General features: G+C 30.6%; 2 protein-coding genes and 1 pseudogene across 2 annotated transcripts; 1 reads left to right on the top strand and 2 right to left on the bottom strand.

The window, feature by feature from the left end:
• Positions 1-899: 899 nt before the first annotated feature.
• LOC100796581 (F-box protein At1g61340) lies at positions 900-1,551 on the bottom strand. Its single transcript, XM_006595352.3, has 3 exons — positions 1,384-1,551; positions 1,201-1,275; positions 900-1,115 (listed from the first exon to the last, which is right to left on the bottom strand). The coding sequence occupies exons 1-3, from the start codon at positions 1,549-1,551 to the stop codon at positions 900-902; spliced, it is 459 nt and encodes a 152-aa protein (XP_006595415.1).
• A 1,672-nt stretch (positions 1,552-3,223) lies between these two features.
• Positions 3,224-6,199, bottom strand: LOC100796056 (putative FBD-associated F-box protein At1g61330). The gene is made up of 3 exons (XM_003541699.5): positions 5,045-6,199; positions 4,509-4,673; positions 3,224-3,990 (listed from the first exon to the last, which is right to left on the bottom strand). Exons 1-3 carry the CDS (start codon positions 5,951-5,953, stop codon positions 3,634-3,636), a joined length of 1,431 nt encoding a protein of 476 aa, XP_003541747.1. The 5' UTR covers positions 5,954-6,199; the 3' UTR covers positions 3,224-3,633.
• Positions 6,200-9,377: 3,178 nt separating this feature from the next.
• On the top strand, positions 9,378-13,876 carry LOC100795529 (sphingosine kinase 1-like; annotated as a pseudogene).
• Positions 13,877-21,469: the final 7,593 nt, after the last annotated feature.

Here is a 21,469-nt window from a genome sequence, read left to right as displayed (position 1 = left end):
TTAAATGAATTTCTCCTTAATTTCTCTATTATGATGAAATATCACAGAATTATAAATATCTTGTGAATCTTCTCTAGAAACTCCATTAAAGCAAAATGAATATATTGCCACAAGATGCGAATGGTATATAAACTCCCTAAATATAAAATTTCAAGTGCGAGAATTTGGGATCATTCCTTATATAACTTGTAATTTAGTACAAATTCAATTCACCCAAAAGAAATATAGAAATTTTTTAGTAGCCTTGTACAGTTATCCATTCTCCATTCTAACAAGCAAAGCTTTTCTCATGTTTTTCATTCCCATAAAAACATACTCAATTTAAAACCTCCATCTTTGTGCACCATGATAATGATATGGCAATTTGCTTCCCTCATTTGTTGGTAACAGTAATGAATAGGCAATGTTAGAGAAAAAATTAAAATTAATTTCTTCATAAATTTCTCTATTAAGAGTAAATATCAACCATTCCGTGGATGTTCGTCAAGAAACTCTATTAAAGCAAATTGAATCTTCTACAACAATATAATACAGAGAGAAAGGTAGACAAAATATTCAGAAAAAAAAAAATTAGAACTTTCTGATTTTATTAAGATAAGACAAAATATAATAATATCAACTATATGCCCTCAAATTTATCAAAATAGAAGGGACAAAGATTGACCTCTTTAAATTATGTTTTCTATTTGCCTATCCATGTGTACATAAATTTTCATAAAGTCCAATCTTGAAGGACGGATTTCAAGAAATGACCTATGAAAATTTAACGTGTGAAATTAAATAAGTCACTGACATCTTTCTGAGTAGATCTTAAACCTCTAATTTCCAGTATAATCTATTCACAATGTTCATCCTCTTCTCTAATCAATAATCGTTATCCTCAGTTATCCTTTCATGGCTCACTGGTCTTCATCCATGAAAGCAAACAAGACTTGCAAGACGTTGTCATCCAACTTCTTCCTATTCAACCTTGACTTTGCTTTCCTCAACACTCTGTTTGGGGCTTCAATTTCCTCAAACCCATTTACATCCTCCAAATCAAATGGATTAAGAAAACCAAAAGTTTTCTTCTTTGGTGTACTGATATCAAAATGCAATTTCTTAACCACTGTGGTCTGCATAGACAATATAATTAACGTTAAAATGATCAAATTACAAATACACCACTAATGCGTTTATCCTCATGTTACTGATACATACCGCTTCTCTAATCGTTTTGGATACATGAAAAAGCTGCTTCAAGTCTTCATGATCCACACCACACAACACTTGGACCTGTAATTAAGAAAACAGAAAACACATTTAAAATTAAAAACTTACATAAAGAATCAAAATGAAAGCTTGAAAATCATTCAAATAAAACCTAGAAAATTTCACAATTACCAAAACATCCTGAGGAAGGGCATCAAGGAGAGACCTCTTAGAGTTGAGAGAAACTCTGTCACGATATATTCTCTTCAATCGAGGAGACACTTTCACATCATCAGAAACAACAACCCTCTTTCTTCCTAGTGTTAGAGTATAAGTAAGACCATCAAATCCAACTGTCATGTTTCCAAGTGTAAATTTATCAACAATAAACACCTTTTTTTATTGCTGCAAAAATGTGCAATACCGTACAATATCTTACAACAACAAGCACTATTTATCAAATATTATTGCCACAAACTAACAAGGAAATTGTAGGACTATAAATGCAAATGTAGAAACAATCAATACTTTCCTAAATTAGTCATAAGAGAATCATTAAAAAAAGAGGAAAGAAAAATTTTAAGAGGAAGGAGACAAGAAACAAACATATTTTATTCATGAGAATAGGTAGCTACATTTATGAATGTTTCTATATACACAGTGAATGCTTGTTTATACTATCAAAGAAAGAATTAAAAAATTGATAAAATTGTAAATCTGGATTAAGAATGGATTCCTAAATATAACATTTTCAATAATATTATTCTTAGAAATATAATTAAATCCGTGAAACATACGTCTCCTAATAATTTTTTTTTAGTGTTATCTAATGCTTGTAAACTCTTTGTAGTGAGAAAAATCACTTCTTATGACCCTATAGATTGTAAAATAAATTGAATATGTTTTGATCAAGTTCACTAGCGATATTATCCTAATAATATAATTTATATCAAATTTTACATGTAATATAATATAATGTTTGTAAATCCTTTGCAGTTTCTTACAATCCCTTAAATTGTTAAATAAATTGCATATTTTAATGATCATAATCTTATGTTGTAATCAAATTTATCATCAGAATTTTGTCCTTTATAATAATCATATCCAAATCAAACAAAATTACGTCTAATAAAAAATACTTTGAGTATATAAAATAAAAATCTTCATATTGAGGATTTGAACTTGTAATCTAATCATAATTATTTACTTATATTTCAAATACTGTATTATAAAATAAAATAAAAATAATGTAATGAAATGTAGTATTTGAATCATATCAAACATTGCAAATAGATTTATATTTTGTGAGAACTTCAAATTTAATGGTTAAATTAATAAATTGTAACTTAAAAAAAAGTTATTAAAAAGGATTATTTTAAATCCTCATGTCAATTGATCATATTTCACAGACACACGTAGAGAGCGAGAACTTTTTCTTTTTCTTTTTGAATCAAGGGGGTTTAAAAGCCCGAAAACAAACAACCTAAGCTAAAATATATAGCATAAAAGTCTGCTTCCAACAAATTAAAAGCAAAAGAAGGAGGATCAATAAAAAACAATAAAAAAATCCCTATAGCTCCATGACTATGCTTGGCGAAGATATCAATCACTGAGTTACTCATTGTTATGTGGGGTGTAGGATAATATTGGCCAATGATGAGCAGCACTTAATTATTTCGGGTCTGGCACTGCTTGTGACTGACTTCCTCTATATTTGTTTTGGCTGTGAACAAAAAAAAAAAACTGAGTTACACATTGGGACGAGATTTGACCTTCTTTTATTACTTAATATTTTTTACTGCATAATATATGTATTTATGTATATCCACAAACTCCCTCATTTAAAAGTAGTCCTGTGGAAGCTTGTATCAATTCACTCCTTTCCTAAAGAGTTTTTATAGTATATTTGAACCAGAAAACTAGCTTAATGCATCACTAAACCAATCCCGTCGAGTTTACAGTTATAAATAGAACAACAATTCCACAGAAATTAGCACTTTACCATTACAATTTGATCACTACAGCAGAAAAAGGTTGCAAGGAGAGCAAGTACATTTTACTCCTGTATAAATTAAATTACAAGGTATGTAAACACAAAAGAGAACAAATTAAAGTCTACATTCTACATCATAGATCTTAATTCCAAGCATGAAACAACCTGAATTCTCTTGTGTTGATTACTGTGTATATATGAAAGAGAACAAATTAAAGTCTACATTCTACATCATAGATCTTAATTCCAAGCATGAAACAACCTGAATTCTCTTGTGTTGATTACTGTGTATATATGATAACTCCTTTTCCTTAGAAACTTTGAAAATCTAATTGAATAACTTGAAGGTAAGTTTATCCGGATGCTATCCTTCTAACCATATTGCTAAACTCTCTTTAAGTTCTTTTTTTATTACAAACACATATCCTTAATTAGTCACCATCCAAAGTCTACAATAACCAATCTTTTGAATGGGAGGGACGAACAAGACTGCGATCAGCCGTATGTTCAAATAAAACTATTTTGACTTCCGGCGATGCTTTCCAAGAGTCAAAAAGATGACTATATTTGGGTCCATCTGCTCTCCATAATTTAATACGACCATTCTTTGGTGTGACAAGAATTAGAGCCTCCAAATGGGTTGCTTTGCTCAGAAGGATCTTTACCAGTTGAAGTTCAGACTGTAGAAACTTGAAACCCTTGAGCTTAATATATTTGAGCCGATCAAAGTAGTGATCAAGTTTGTCCAGCTTAGGCTTCTGATGCAATTCCCAATACGGTCCACATTCAAAATTGTAATCATCAATCTACAACATAGTTTAGAGTCAACGTTAAGACAAAAAGAAATTAAGTTACAAGGATTAGAGATAAAATATAAAAGACTTGCATAATTTACACATGGTTATAAATATATAAAAATAAATGTAATGTTTTTTTTTATTAAAGTAAATCTAATAATAAAATATAATTCTTATTATTAAGATTTTGTATGTACATCGATAGTTAAGGGTAATTTATTGTCAGTAATCATGAATGTATACACTTTTTTGTTAGTGAATTTATATTAATTAAGAAGTAATATTTAAAAGCACAATCTTATATATGAATGGAACACTGAAAAACTTCTATCATTACCAGGGGAACTAATCAACCCTGGTCATCTTTAAGACTGAGGATTGGTGGTTCAAACCAAGCAGGAATGAAATATATAAAAGAAAAAAGTATAATATATTATTCCTAACTGGATGAAACTTTAGAATGTAAAAAGATCATATCAATCAGCAATTATAATTATTATTTGGAGATTAATTAATAGTATACTCACATCGATGAATAATTTCTCCAGAATAGGACACCGTTTCATTAACATGATGATATCGTATGGATTACAAAAAAGTCCTCCATTCATTATCAGGTGAAGCTCCCGGAGATTCAAAAAATTATAACATATTTCTCCAAAAACTCCATGATGAATCTTAGCCGTCAAAGCCTGAAATCCAATTATTCAAAAAAAACTGTCATCGTCAGCCTAACAAAAAGAATAAAATTCATGTGGTGCCTTTTAGGGTCATTCTTTCACCAGAATTGTAGTTATAGTTAATTTATATTTATATTTATATATATATATATATATATATATATATATATATATAATTCTATGATATTGCTTTTATTAGACATGTTACTGAAATGAAACTTGTTCAATTTTAAGTGAAACTTTAATTTTGTTAAGGGAATAATACAAACAGCATTTAGGAAACTCTATTTAAGTAATTTTGTCCAACAACCATGATTTAAAATTGAATGAAATGACAAAGAATCAACTAGATGTAATTAACTAGAAACAAATAATATATATACCTCAGGAATAAGGACTGAAGCTGAAAGAACAGTGACATTAGAGATATCACAGACCAGCTTTTCCAGCACAGAAGCCCGCAAGTACCTTCTGTTCCCAGCAGGCACAAAATTGAACAAGGCCTCACTCAATTGAGGTGCCTGGAATGTTATTGTGCTTGGTACGTGCCCACAATAGTGCACACACCGAAGAGTTGGGGAAACAACCTCAACCATTGACAAATTATTACACCCAGCTATTCTCAACATCTTGAAATATCTATGCTCGGCCGCATAGATCTCCACACGGGAAAGTTCAGCGCAGTGAAGCAAATCAATTGTCTGAAGCATCCTACATCGGACTATCAAAGTCTGAAGCCTTTCATTCCTGAGCGGGACATGCCACAGAATCAAACTTCTCAGATTGGTCAAACTTTGGAGCTTGAGTGGTAACTCGAATTCGCAGTGGACAAGCTTCAAAGAGCTCAAATTTTTGAGCTGGTTGAGAAAATCCTCGGTGAGTGTGTATCCCGGTCGGAGAAAATACAATTCGAGATCCTGGATTTTCTTCTCGACACAGATTCTGAGCCACTTGTCAAGCAACTCTTCAATTTCAACTGGGTCGATGTGGAGCTGAAATGAATCGATCAGATCACCCTTGTGTGTGTCGAACAGGTGATCCACTAATTTAGCGACGGATTCGCGGTTGCGTCGCATCGCTAACTCTCTGCCGAATATGAATTTGCGATTGAATTGCTTGCAATTCCGGAACTTGGATCCCTGGGTGCAATTCTGCGCTGCCACTTTAATGGGCAAGAAAGAGAAAACGTGCAACAAAATTTCAAGAGGAAGTTCTTCGAAAATGCGAGGAAGCAGTGACACTGATGACACTGATGACAATGCCAGTGAGTCGCTTCTAGCTCTCTTGGCCATTGGGAAATATAATTTAAGCGGAGAAAAATTTGGAGAGGAAGAGAAGGTAGTAATAAGGAATATAGGTTCTCAGGTTTCAACCAGTGATCAACCCAGAACCTGATGATTGAAAAATTTAGGGACATTGGACCTTTTTTTATAGCTGAACAACACACATGAAAATTAATGATGTTACCTTAAACGTTGTTGTTGTCGCAGGGTGATTATGTGGAATGTTATAAAGGAGGATGCGTTTTTTCTGACAAGTCTGGGCTTTTATTTATGGATGGTTTTTGGAATAATTAAAGATATATATGCATGCACTCACTCTTTCCCTTCTCAGTTCTCACCCGTTACAGAACATCAGTGACGTGGCCTTCATTTTCTGCTGGTCAAGCGCATGAAACGACATGTGCTTCTAATCGAGGCTATGTCGTTTCGCTTGTTATTGTTACGTGCATGCTTTTACCACCTCTTTTTCTCCAACCCAGATTGGTATGGTAAGGAGTCACACTATTACTGTCTCTGAGCTGTTACTTACTTTGCTCGTTTGTATTCTTCTACAATTTTCAAAATCTTTGTTTCAGCTATTAATGTTTTACCAAGTTGGCATTGTTACATACATTTTTTTATATCAAATGTATACAGCATAATTAATTTAATTACATATATATTAATTATATTTGATAGTTAAAAAATATTTTTATTACTGTATACGGAGTGCGTTTTTCTTTTGACTTTGGCTTTTGTTAAGCATATTTTTTCTCATTCATTGTATGTGGAACAAATTGTTTTGAAGTTTTGAGAAGTAACGTACTACCGTGTGAGAAATTTAACTCCATATATAACCAGGAATTTGACTTTCTTTTTTTTTATTACAGGGAATTTGACTGTTCTTGTTTTTTTTTTTAATTGGGAATTTGACCTTCTGTTACAGCATTTATTCACATACATGTATTGGAAAAAGAGACTTGTTATCAAATTCAAATTTACACTCAATTTCAGTTCTAACTTTTTATGCCAGTGGTCATTTTTGTTGGGGCCGGGAAAAAAACGCCACACAATGTTAATTTCACATTGCATGTTAAAATTTATCTTATGATAAGTAATAGCTACGGTGAGATAAACGCGAAATATACTACTAATATAGAATTTATTTTGGTTACATTCACTTTATATATATTTTTGTTATATATTATTATTAAAGAATGAAATAAAGCTACTTAAAAAAAATAATGCCCATAAAAATCGTAATAATTAATTATGCAACCACTTTTTTAATACATTATGCCAGAAAATGGAAATCAAAATGTTAAGAAATCGAGACCTGCAGCTATCTTTTAATTTTAATGAAAAATAGAGTTTCTTCTATTTTTTTTTTTAAAGTCGGTAATGAGGTATGCGTCACAATAACCAATTGAGTTTTGTTTGAAAATAAAACTACTTAAAAAAAGCTTTTAAAAATCAAATAAAAATAACTAATGAAATTAATTTTTTGCCTCTTTTGTGTAACTACAATTAAATATTAACGATTTCTAAAAATAAATATTTACAATATGATAGTTCAATGTTTGAAATTGTCTACATGAGCTAAAATTATGATTTTTTAAAAAAGTTATTAAATATCTCAATTAAAAAATAAGGGATTAAAATCTTAAATTTTTTAAAAGTGACAGATGAAATATCTTAATTAAAAAATAAGAATACTGACAGCATAAATTTTTTTAAAAAAAATAAAAGGACAAAAATTACATTTTAAATACGTTACTTTATTGAATTATGCATCTAAAAATAATCTAACTATTTTAATTTAAAATATTCTTTATTACCTTAATTAACTCATTTAATATTTTTTTTCATTTTGTTAGCCATTTTAACATCAAACTTACTATAGTTTCTGGTAATGACTAAAAAACAACTCCAATATATTTTTCTTAAGATATTGGTTAGTGCTAAGCATTTGGTCGGGTAGGTTGGATTCGGATCCAAAAGGCCCAATCCACCAGAAATTGAATTCTCAATTATATGGTCCATATCCGACCGATTTATCATTGGGTTGGTGTGGGCTCGGGTTAAACGGGTACGGATAAGATCGGGTGGGTTAATTCGGGTTTGGACTATGCCCTTTTTAAAATTAAAAAAAACAATTATTTTTAATCAGTTTTTCTAACACGAAATGGGCCTTTACTTGTCTTGCAACTGACTGACGTTTAAAATCTTAATTTTATTAGCCCATCAACATTTTTAGCCATTGTTGTCCAATTCCATAATTGTTATAATTTGTAGTTTTGGACCACAACTATTATTTGGGCCTTAACAAATTTATCACTTTCTCTCTTTACGCGTTAAGTATGCCGTGATTCTTGAATTGAGTCATTCAAACATTTAATCATAATGAATTAGGAGTAAAGCTACAAATATTGCAAAATTGGAGAAGAAATAAATCAAAATTATTACAAAATTGACAATTTAAAGAAAAGAAATGCAAGATTCCACAAATAAATTTCGGCCCATACTTTGTAGAAAATCAAGAGCAAATAAAAAATAATTTCATCTCCACCCTATAAATAATTTCTATAACAGATATGGCAAATAAAATATAACTGTCACCTGACACCTATACTCAATAATTCAATCCTTTCAAATCCATGGCAGAACCACGAGGGCCGAGGACTCTAAAACAATACTATAGCTACCACCAATGATGGACTTTGGACTTTCAAGAGCTAACCATTGACGTAAGAACTGTAAAATGTGTACTTCTTAGTTTAAAATATTCTAACAGATGTGGAGACAATTGTCCACACAGATTTTATTTTGTTTTTTAAACTATTTTTTTTGCCCTCGTAAAAAAAGTCTTATTCTCCTAATATATATTTTTAAAAATGAATAAAAAAATTATAAGATAAAAAGAATATATTAATGTTAATTTTATCACTTTATCACTTTAATTTTTATTATTCTCGCACCTTTATTACTAAATGCACCTTTATTACTAAATACGTGATAAGTGATAAAAATATACACCTTAACACAATTTTAAATAAAAAAAAAGAAAAAATTGTCATCAATTATTGTTATTTCTTAGATCGATCTTGTAGTTTTTAAAAAATGATTCAATATGATTTTTATTTTTAAAAAATTTAGTTAGATGTTTATTTTATGAGAAGGATTCAATTTAATTTCATTATTCTTTTATTTGCTCCAATTTTTTTAATAAGTAGATCTTAAATTGATTTTAAATAAGACTAAATTAAACCTATTTAAAAAATAAAATATCTAATTAAACATTTTAAAAGTAAAATACCATTATTTAAAAAAAACACGTGACCAAATTTAAGCAGAAAAATAAATTAGAAGAAAAAAGTTAAATAATTTTATTATAGATTATTTTCTTGTCCTAGGGAATAAAATTTCTATTTACTGAGAATGCCCTTTTTGAAAACTGAAATCTTTATCTGTCAACGCAAAAACATCACGCTCTCCCCCAAAAACTTGTTTTAGCCGCTCGTTGTTGCAGCTTCCCCCAATGACAACTGCAGAATGTAATGGCACACTCATTTTCCCTTTGAGATTCCCAGAGATATAATGTGACAAAGCTTCGTGTGTGTTGAAGAAGAAAATTTGTATCAATCATTCAGAGACAAAGCAAGGTATGCTTGAGACAAACCTGAGGAACTGGTGGTGAGCAGGTAAAGGTTTACAACAATTAAATGAGAGAATCAAGTGAGTGTAAATCATCATTCATCAGTTACCATTTCCTGAGTTTAGTAGTTACTCGCATTGTAATCCTTGGCTTATAGCATTTCCCTCTCTCAAACGCCAAAACCCGGTTTTAATTATCGTCAATAACGAACCGGGCGAGGGGGTGGGCCATCTCGGATATGGTCACCTTTAACGGCTCCGTGACGCCGCTTGCTCTTCTCGCCGACGGCCGTCTATGGTGATCGGATGGACTCCCACGGTGTTTGTCGATCGAAAAGGACGTCCTCGGGATCGTGGCCTGTGGGCCCTACATCAAAATCAAGAGCCTCGTGGAGACCCGAGACGGATGCTTCATCAGCAGTTCCCCTGCAAGGCTCGTTAGAAACGACGTCGTCTTTATGCCCTCCTCCGAGGAATCCCCCAGGCTCTGGTGCCAAAAGCTTGGTGAATTCATTGATTCTCTCGGTAAATTAAATTTCACCTTCTCTCGTTAGAAGTAATTTTGAGCTCTCTTATGTGACATTAATGCAGGTCGTCCTAAGAGTTTGTTGGTTTTTGTTAATCCGTTTGGTGGCAAGCAATCCGCTAAGAAGATTTTCGCTGAACAAGTGAAATCTCTTCTTGAAGATGCTCAAATCCAAATCACAGTCCAAGGTGCTCTAATTCTTCCACCATATTTCGTTGTTGTTGCTATTGCCCTTTCATTTGTAATTTTATGTTTGTTTGATATGATTTTCCTCAGAGACCAAGCATGAGCTCCATGCAAAGGAAGTGGCTCGTTCGCTGGATATTACTAAGTACCATGGGATTGTTTGTGTTAGTGGAGATGGAATTTTGGTTGAGGTTAGTTTCATTGCCATTACACTTGCAGCAATTGCTATCGTTATCATTATCATGTCCGTGATTACTGATTATTAATGCAAAATAATGACCATAATAGTGATAACATCACACTTTTTTACACCCTTCACGAATTCACGTTTCTGATGCAAAATATTGAGGAATAATTAATTCTGTGTTCCGTCCAACACTTGTTATTTGCATGATGGCAGTGATGGTTTTTCCTAATCTTGTTAGAAAAGAAAAAAATAAGAGAGAAAGAAAGAACAGGTTTGAGTTTTTTAGAGATGTTCTTAATGTATGAATGAACAAATTCGTTTCTACTCTGACTGAGGTATCCTTCCAAGATATGCTAATACTGAAGTGGTTTATTGGATCATGCTCACGGACTAATTGAAAAATATTTAGTCAATACCTCGACTCTGTTCTTTCCTGAGAAACTTTTTGGCCTCTGGGGATTAGGTTTTTGTGGACAATTCCAATGAAGCTCAGAAGATCTGAATGCAAGTTATGAAATCTGTGGGAAACCAAATAGCAATGGGGTTCACTTTTAAGTTTTGCCATGTAACCTGTGTATTCTAGAATACTTTTGCACTGGTTCACTTTTGATTTCTTGTTTATTAATTGTTTTTCTTAATCTGACAAACATTGCCCTTTTTAGTAGGTTGTAAATGGACTTCTTCAAAGAGAGGATTGGGATACGGCAATAAAGATGCCCCTTGGGGTAGTTCCTGCAGGTTTATCATCATCATCATCATCATTTTTTTTTGTTGATTAGGGTTTATCTAATTAGACTTTATCACTTTAAAGTGCTTATTGCTCAAGGGTGGGGAAATGAAGCTATTGTCTGTAATTTTTTTTATCAGTAATGGAGAGGTGAGGCTAGTATTATTCACTGGGTTTTTGTTAGGTTTATATTTTGGTATCTGTACACAATGAGTGCAAGGGTAAATACTAACTAGACAAATTTTGTTGTGCCAAACTAATAAGTTTTTCCATGGTTTGAAAGTACAGGAAATGGCATGGCAAAATCTCTTCTTGATTCAGTTGGGGATCCTTGTGAAGTAGCTAATGCCGTTCTTGCCATTATACGAGGTTTCAATCTATTTATGTCATTCAAACATGTCATGTCCCTTTTTTCTGTGCTGTTATATGTTTAAACTGTTTATTAAATACTGACAGGCAGTAAACGACCACTTGATGTGGCTACCATCACATAAGGGGAAACCAGATTTTTCAGTATATTGATGCTCGCATGGGGTAATTACTCTCACCATGTACTAGATTAATCCAATGAGATGGTGGCAGATGTGCTAAAACATCTAGGCTAACTGTTCACAATTTTTTCTTTCTCTTGATTTATCCAGACTTGGGTTTGCATATGATTCTGACCATGCAATTCACTTGACATATTATATGATATCCAGCGGAGGTATTATTCTATTTCAGATCTGGTGGCAGATATTGACATTGAGTCTGAAAAGTACCGGTGGATGGGAAGTGCTTGGCTAGATTTTTATGTTAGTAATCCATTTTATAACTTTTACATGTTTATTTATGATGTTTTTCTTTCACTTATATGTGTGTCTCTTATATGGATTATTGTTGCAATTATCTTCTACTCACTTGGTTTGATTGAAGGAACGTGAATGAAAAAAAAAAAAAAAAAAAACCAAATTGCAGGTTACAGGTCATCTGCTTTAGTTTTGGGTATATCTGAAGTTGTTTTTGACTTTATGTAGAATGCCTTCTAATACTTAGTTCAGAAAATACACTTTGATTTCTAGCACTAGAATAAGATATGGGCTAGTTTGTTACAGATTAAAAAAAAGTGATTTTAATGAAAAATATTTTAGTGAATATTTTTTAGATATTTTAAAAAAGGTAGAAACTAATTTATGTTTGTTTATAATCATAAAAATCACTTTTTTTTTATAAAGAAACAACTGATTTTATGAGAAGCTAGAAGCTATTCAAAATAACTTCTGATTTAATCAGATTTTAGATTCTTTTCAGCTGTTGATTATTTTGAAAAGCTGAAACAAGCGCATGAAAACTAAAAAGGTGATTATTTTTTAAAAAGAAAATATATCTGTATGAAAAAAGTTGTGACAAACAGGCCCATAACTAGTAGCTACACACGCTTGACAAAAGTGCCAATCTAGTCCAATATACATATTGTTTACCTCTAGTTTTGTTGTTGTTTCTTTTCAGTTTCCAAGTAGTTTCTGTCTACTTGTATTTCTTAGGGTAATTATACATGTCTGTATATGTCTCTGAGAAACAGATCCAAAATATGAAGGAAAAAGAGAACTACATAATGGCTTTGTTGTAAGGACTAAGGACACTTGCCTTTGTTTTTAGGGGATGATAATTTCTTACTTCTAGTTAAATCCCTCATTTTGTTCATTTCTGATTTGAAGGGTGACTCTTACCTCCTTGATATTGTAATATGAATGACCCTTTAGTGGGGAACTCAAGTATAGGATGTAACATAACTATGCTTTTCTGACTTTGCTTTTGGTGCAATTTTGAATTTCATTGTAAAATTTGCACTGCAATTAGTTTTACAGATAAGTGATTGAACTTATTCATTGTTTTCTTTATTCACCGCTTTCCGGCTTCAGGGTCTCTGGGTCTGTCGACTCCTCAATTTGAGGCAATACATTGGATGTGTTTCTTTTGTGCCTGCACCTGGGTATGAAGCTTTTGGGGATCCCACAAGTTACCCTGGCAAATCTACTACTAGCAAAGGAAGCAACAGTGATCCAAGTGAAGCAGAACGTGCTAATTTGCAAAGGCTTTGCTATCTTACAGGGAAGGCCTTGGTCCCCAAAAGTTTTTTGAATTCTATTAATCTTACATCCAGTGATACGGATTTTTTTTTCTGAATGATCCAGATTTGTTTAATAAAAAATATATTTAAACTTATTCCCTTTCAACAAGATTTTCAAGAAACAAGAAAAAAATTCGTGACTAGCTCTGCTACTATGTTTACTTGTTTCTTATTAGCAATTACTATATTCACTTTATTCTTTAGTCACTCTTAGCAATTAGGACGTTTGTATCAGTTTATTGTATATCAAAAGCTTTTTATTTTTTTTTAATTTAATGTTCTCTTAATTATAAAATTTATTTTTTGGTTGTTGGAAAAGGGGGCATTTTTTTTTTATTGAATCAATATAAGCACACTTTGATCTAAGTATAAGAATTGGGAGAAAAAAAACATTGAAAAATCTTCAGTTTGTGGAGTTTTTCGGTGAGATATGAATACAAATTTCATAAATGACTGTGATGGAGAACATAACATCTGTTCTGTGAGTATCTATTTTATTTGAGAATTTTTAATTTTGCAAAAAATTATTAAATAAAATTGTAGTATGTAATCTTTAAGTCTCATTTATTATTTGTAATCCCCTTTGTTCCCCATAAAATTGTAGTTTGTAACCTTTGTTCCCAACTTCCCATATAGCCCACAAACGCAACAAGCATGGCCCGTGGGTGAATTTGGTTCTATTGGACGACAAAGTAGCAGCAAAACGTAAGCATCCAAACATTTTTAATTGAAAGAAATTAATAATAGTGAAAGAAAAAATATTTTCTTAGCATGGTTGAAACGATTTGCATATTTGGCTTTGAAGCAAAGTTAATAGCTATTGATACTGCCAAGCAGTCAATAGAAATTGTGTTTAGAAGCACCAAAAAAACTTGATTGATGCTATATGGGGGGTCAAAAATTTGACTGGTAGGCTTGTATTTCTTGCATCCTAGAGAATATCCGTGACTAAGCAATCCATAGTCTATATTTTTTGCCAACTTGGGTACTGTCAGAAGAGTTCTTGACAGTAAATGCCCCTTGAGGATCAAATGAAGCAGCCAAAGCATCAAGTTTGGAGGGACCTAACTGGAGAGATGAGGTTCAAGAGGAGAATCTACCCCCAAATTTGGGAAAAAGAGTAATTCATTCCCACGAAAAACACATAACATATTCCATATGGTTGTAATCCAACAGTGGCCGAATACCCTCACTGGTGCAAAGGATGTAAAGGGTTATATGCTCCAGTTCTTTTTTTTGTTTTGTTTTGAAAAAGTATATGCTCCAGTTCTAATAAAGATTAAAGTTCAATTAGTAAAACACTGGCTTACCTAGAGAGAGCCAAGTTGTAAAGTCATCCATTCTGTTTTCATTGGAAATATTCTTATTCAATTTTGCCACTTGAACCTTGCGTGAAGGTTACTCTAAATTTCTGCAATTGAGGAACGGTAGATCACACTAGTAGTGATTTCTTTTAGAAACTCAATTCAGAATCAAAGAGGTGACAATGTTGTTGCATTATCAAGCAAAAGAGTTAAGGATTGAATTCATCAAATTGTGGGAGAAAGCCACTTAGGAATCTGAAATTATTCTTGCCAATGTGAGCGATTATTATATCCAAGAACTGTAATTTGTCTCCACCCAATGGTTGAGGAATCATAAATGAGTAGCCACAACTTTTTTTTTATGAGAGGATGACTAGCCACAACTAATGTACAAATTATTAGATTGAGTTGCTATTGGTGTTGTTTTTAAGGATTTTTTTTTTATGAAATAGCCTGAAAGGCCCATAGAAAAACAAATAAATTATGCATTGATAGTATAAAAAGTTTTACTAAATCATTCAATCATAATTCATCATATATGATAAGTTTGTTGGCTTTTAAAATAATTATCTTAAAATAATTTAAATGGTGATTTATGATTAAATGATCGTGTAAAACTGTTTTATACAGTGTATAAACATTAAACTTTATTTTTAATTTTTGATATTGTATTTTGTAAATTAAAGTTTGAAGGCGCATAAAATGTTACGGGTCTTGCACTCTTGCTTTTGCTAACAAATACTAGTATATTTGAAGAGCTTGAGTTAAAAACATTAATACATATGCCCTAAAAAACATTAATACTTTATTTTCAATATTCTCAATTACTTTAAAATTGAATACTAACCGTAGTTTGGTAGAGAGTAGAGAAAACTGAAAAGAAAGGAAAAAAAAAGAAATTTAAATTAAAAAGAAAAGAAAAAGTTTAATTTTTTGTCTCGTGAAATCATCTATTTTTCTTTCATTTTCTATTTAACCAAACCCAAAAAAGCAGTTATTCGTATTTTTTTTTACTCTCCATTTTTTTTCTCTCCTTTATTCTCTTTCAACCGAACCATAAATTATTTTTATATTTTAATAAAATGAATGTTTTTATTAAATAGTAATATTCACTTACCAAAATACTTTAAAAATACACATTAACATCTTTCAAAATTTGAAACATTACAAGGTAGGAACATGTGTCATAAGCCATAATCATGGGTTATTGACTATTTATGTCAAAATTGAACCTAAAGTTTTTTGTCCTATTAGAGGTTACCAGTTGAGTCTATTATTATAAATATAAGATTTAATGTCATTTTTTATCTATTATGTTTCATAGTTATTTCGTTTTGGTATATTAAATTTTAAAAGTTTAATTCTGATTTTTTATGTTTTTTAAATGTATAATTTTGGTCATTTTTCAATTTTCTGTTAGAAACTTGAGTGTTTTGCTAATTTTTAAATTTTAAATGATTTAATGTCACTTTTGGTTCATTATGTTTTACAATTGTTTCACTTTAGTGCATTATGTTTTAAAAGTTTCATTCTAATCCTTTATGTTTGAAAAATGTATCATTTTGATCATTTTTTTCAATTTTTCATTAAAAAAGTTAGTGTCTAATAGTATTTTAAATTTTGAAATAATTAAGTTAACATAATGACGACTAAAAATTGTTGGTATCTTTTTTATTTAAAAAATTAAAAATTACTGAGTAAATGAACAAAATATGGATTTGAAACCACAAACAACAACAACTTTTACTCTCACATTATTATTATTATTTAATTTGATCATTTAATAATGATAATAATTACACTATTCTCAATTACAATGGATAATAATTACATTCACCAATTATTCTCAATTACAATGGGTAACGGTCATTTTTTTCTATTGTTTCGCCTCTTGTCATCGACCCAAAAAAATTGTTGCCCTACCCCTGCTTTTATTTCTGCCACAACCAACCTACATGACTGAAATTGCTGCCTCACCTAACAACAACAATTGTCTCATTGCCATCGCCATCACCAACAATAACATGTTGACGAATGCAAAGAAGAAGATCTGCAACACCCGGTTGTGGATGAGGATTGACCAGTCGGGCCAGTTAGAATCATCTTCCAATGAAGCATACCCTTCACCCCCTCTTTACATTGCTCATCTTTGCTTGACCTGTTTGTAGATGTTGGATGAGAAATACTCTACTTGCTCGGCCCAACCATGCGTGACAGTAGAGGTTTTTGCTCACAGACCTCACAAAGAGTCACATTGTGACTTTCTCATTTAGATATGGGTTAATTGGCAAGTTAGGATCATGCTTTTGTCTTTCGTTGAAGACAACTCCTGCATCGATCTCCCCTGCTTTTGTTTCCAATAATATAGTTGTATGAAAAATTTTGGTGGTTCTAGCGAAATTATGTGTTGATATCGTTCAATCTATGTGGTGTTGCATTTTTTACCATTTCAAGTCTAGAAGAGATGGTGATTTCTTTAGTTGTATATTTTTTAAAAATAATAATAAAGATAGTAACAATTTTTAACTGTCACGGTATAAAATTAATTATTTTCAAAGAGTTAATATTACTTTTGGTCCATTATGTTTCACACTGTTTCATTTTAGTCTATTAAGTTTTAAAATTTTTATTTTGGTCATTTATGTTTTTGAAAGGTATCGTTAGACATTTTTTAAAATTTAAAAATTAACAAAACATTAACGTTTCTAACGGAAAATTGAAAAATAAACAAAATTATATATTTCAAAATGAATTAAATTTTTAAAATTCAATATATTAAAATAAAACAATTATAAACTAAAAATAACACTAATATCAAACATTTCATGATAAGGGTCATTATCAAAGTCATATATATATATATATATATATATATATAGTGACAATTAGTTTGCCTACGTAGACACGTAGAGTTATGAACGAATTATAAATAACAAAAGGTAATAATGGTTAAAAGCTCATATTTTTACGCAACTAAGAACTATGAATATAAAAGATTGGATAATTAAAGATAGTATATAAAGTAGCATAATTCTAATAACATTGGAGCGAAACATTTCAATTAATTTTAAACTTTTTTATTAATTAAAAAATTCATTTGATTATTTTATAATTAAACAATATCTTTTTAATATTTTTTAACATTTTTTAAATGTCACTTAAGTAATATTTTTTAAAATGTTAGTTTCTAATTTTTTACATTTTTTTTCATTTTTATCCATGATATATTTATTCATTTTTCTTGTTATTTTTTTAAATAAAACATGATTTTATTATTTTTCTATCATAACTATTTCAACGTTAATTTTATCAAACACTTATAATTTAATACGTTAATTTTTTAACTTTTAACTATTAAATAACTTTCTAACTAGTTTTATGGAACATATAAATATCAGCCGATATAGATAATATAGCTTATAGCTGAAATCTTTGTCTTGTTTTGTCCTTCCTTACCTAGCAATGTATCGCGGTAATGACAAGAATATTTCCTTATTATGTGCTCTATGCTTCTAACTTTCACTTATGTAGTTAAGTTCTTGTCTCGTTCCTTCTACTATTTTTTTTTCCCTTTCTTTTTGCCGATTAGTTCTATGCTACGAGTAATGGCATTTAGATCACAGATTTGTTCCTTCATGTGAATCAAATCGATGTTGCTTCTTGGCAGATGTGTTGGGGCGGCAAGACAAAGGCAACCTCTCACGCTTTATTTTGCTGCTATGTTCACTTTTGTTATTAATTTCCAGCACTTGAAGTCAAAGGATTTGTATCATAGGTAGCATGTGCTGTGTAACAAAGTGTCATAATAAAAGTAGTGAATTGAACGTCACGGTAATGCTTGATTAGTGGAATGAAAAAAAAATCCAAACGAAATTGAAAGGCAAATGAAAAGGAGATATAATTACAATTTTGATCTCTTAGTTTGGACTACGTGTAATTTTGGCCTGGTCTCTTAATTATTTTATTTCTGAAATTAAGTTAATTTGATCCCTCGGCCAATGCAACTTTAATTATTGTACTTGATAATCCTCGAATTATTTTTGGCGATAACAACTATGACCGTTATTGTCAATAATATTGTATAAATTTTTACATTTAGAAAATAATTTTTTATTTTTTATTTTTATTGCCAATAAAGGTTAGCCAAATTGATAAAAGATCAAATTCATATTGCACAAGAATTTTGATTCAAATTTTACTATCGACATGAGCACATTAATTGTTTGTGGACGATATATAAGTGCTTTTTTTTTTTAGATAACAGATATATAAGTACCTTTGTAACTTATATTTCGAACATATTTGAATTAGCCTTGAATTATTAATCAATTGTTGGCAATAATAAAAAGAAAACGTGTTGCTTTTTGGGAAGAAACAACCAACTAGGAAAACAACCAACTAGGAAAACAACATTGTTGCTATACATGGATCATAGATGCTTAGATAGATGTGGTCGAGATTGGTTTGTTAATCACTTTTGTGCCAAACAACGTGTGCCTATCTCTCACTATAGTGTTTATCATACTTCAGGACGAAAAATCAATTTGTTTCTTGTCCTGGTTCATATATCTCGATCCAACGATAAGTAAGGATGACTATAGAATTTTCCTACACCCGTCAAATTGGTTGTTGGCCTTGTCATTTTCAACCTGATGAATGCATGTATTTAGTTGGAAGATCCATTGCTGCAGAAATACTTGTTCTTGCATAGTTGTTTGCATACATGAATTCTCGGAACACTTCAATCATAAGTATCTTTAATTCGAAGGTAGCTAATTAATCTCCAAACTTAATTTATTGAAATAAGTTAATTTTAATTCAAAATCTAATACATTTGATTTTTTTGATATCAATTAAGGAAAAATATTCTCAAATGAACACATTCTAATGTAATATACAATAATAAATGATGATAATTAACTTCACATTCATGAATACAGTAAAAACTTATATACAAGAAAATCAAATAAATAATCTTCCCCACTCTAATTGCCTACTTATTTAGAAGCATAGAAAAATGATAATTCACATTAATAAAATTAAAAATAATATGATGTCGTTGATTAAAACTCTTTGAAAAAACTTAAGATGTATATTTCAGTAAACTTTTTTTATAACATTTAAAAAATTACTTGTTTCCACTGTTAATAATAAGATATTGTTTCCAAACTTTTAAATTATATCTAAAAAATAGTAAAACAAATAAATGAAATACTAGCTAATTATAGATATATATGTGTTTCGTATTGAATTTTATTTATGATAAGTTGAAGTTAAAAGAAAATAATAGAATGTTGTTATTGTGTTGTGATATATATATATATATATATATATAAATTATTATAAAATTCATTTTTAAGGCTTTAGAAGTTTTTATCCCTAATAATACTACTATATGTAATAATAAAGGAGTTTATTTTAATTGATTGAATATGACGTGGGAATGTTATATGAATAAAAAAATGTTTTATGTAATTTGGTAAATCTTTGTGTGTATTATTCCGATATTAATTAACATACAAGAGCCAGTCGTGTTTTGACTATGATTCTATTTAATTTTTGGACATTATCTCCACGCCGCTGCATTAATATTGACTTAAGTTCCGCAGCAATAGTAACAGAACAATAAAAGTCTCGAAGAATGAAAACTTAATTTCAAGGTACATAAAAATCTGAATTATATGTGCAGATATAGAGAGATAGTGAAGATTAAAAAATAATTAATTAATGGTTACATAACCACTTAAAAGTGACCAAGAGATTTTTTTAATCTTAATTTTATAAATTTAAACTAGAATATATATTTTAAAAATATTTCAACTGTAACATGGAAATTCATTTGATCAACGTTATTCGAAACATCACGTCAAAACTTGAAGAAAAAAACAAGAAGCGCGTGTTGCTAGAAGCTGCGTTCATTAAAGGCCATAGAAGTAGGTATTGGGAGTTGCGAATTATCAATTACGTGATTTCGTAGCGTGAGCTCGCGGGCCATGCAAGATAATTGGCTATTCTACCTTAACAATTCCCACTCTCACCTCAGCGCGTCAAAACATTACTAATCCACTCGCCCCTTCCATTCCTTTCACGTGCTCCCATTATCATCCTCATTCCCACGCGTCCGGCACCAGTCAAACCCCCCCTCTATTTACCGATCTGCCCTTGTCGTGTTTTTCCGTCTCAATTTTCCAACCTTTTTGTAGAACCACTTCACCAAATTTTACACCCTCAAATTGGAGTTTTACTGTTTATAGTTTGTAAGATATTATCACGATTTGCCATGTGCGTTTCTACTTTTACACTCTTGGATTACGGAAACATGTTACAGTATGTTATTCAAGCTAATTAATTTTATAGAAATGATCGATAAATAAATAACTAGAACATAAAGTTATGTGGTACTACTGCTAGTATTTTAAAATAATAGTATTACGTAACTTTTAAATAACTTTCAAATTTTATTATTTTATTAAATCAATCCATCGTGTTTGTTTTCTTACGATGTCTTCTTTTAATATGAAAACGGGCAAGGGCTAAACCACGTCAAGAAGAGACTGGTGGCGTAGTGTGTTTTAAAAGTTTCCTTGTTTTTTTTTTTTTTTGACATGAGATGATAACAATAAGAAGAAAAATAAATTAATAACGCTTTTTTTCTAACATAATCTTAATTTATAGTATTGAATAAAATTTTACATTAATGTGAATCTCATTAGGTTTGAATTAGAAAAAGAGGGTGCAAGAGAGTTATACTAATGATGATGTGAAATTTTCCCATTTTGTCCCTGGAGGAAGAAGAGAGAGAGAGAAAAGTTAGTATGAAAGGGAGGGAGAGAGAAACGACGACGCCGAATG

The sequence above is a fragment of the Glycine max genome, chromosome 13 (assembly GCF_000004515.6).
Source record: "Glycine max cultivar Williams 82 chromosome 13, Glycine_max_v4.0, whole genome shotgun sequence".
NCBI classification, from domain to species: Eukaryota; Viridiplantae; Streptophyta; class Magnoliopsida; order Fabales; family Fabaceae; genus Glycine; species Glycine max.
Note: the sequence above shows the minus strand (reverse complement) of the source record. Positions and strands in the feature narration are given on the sequence as shown.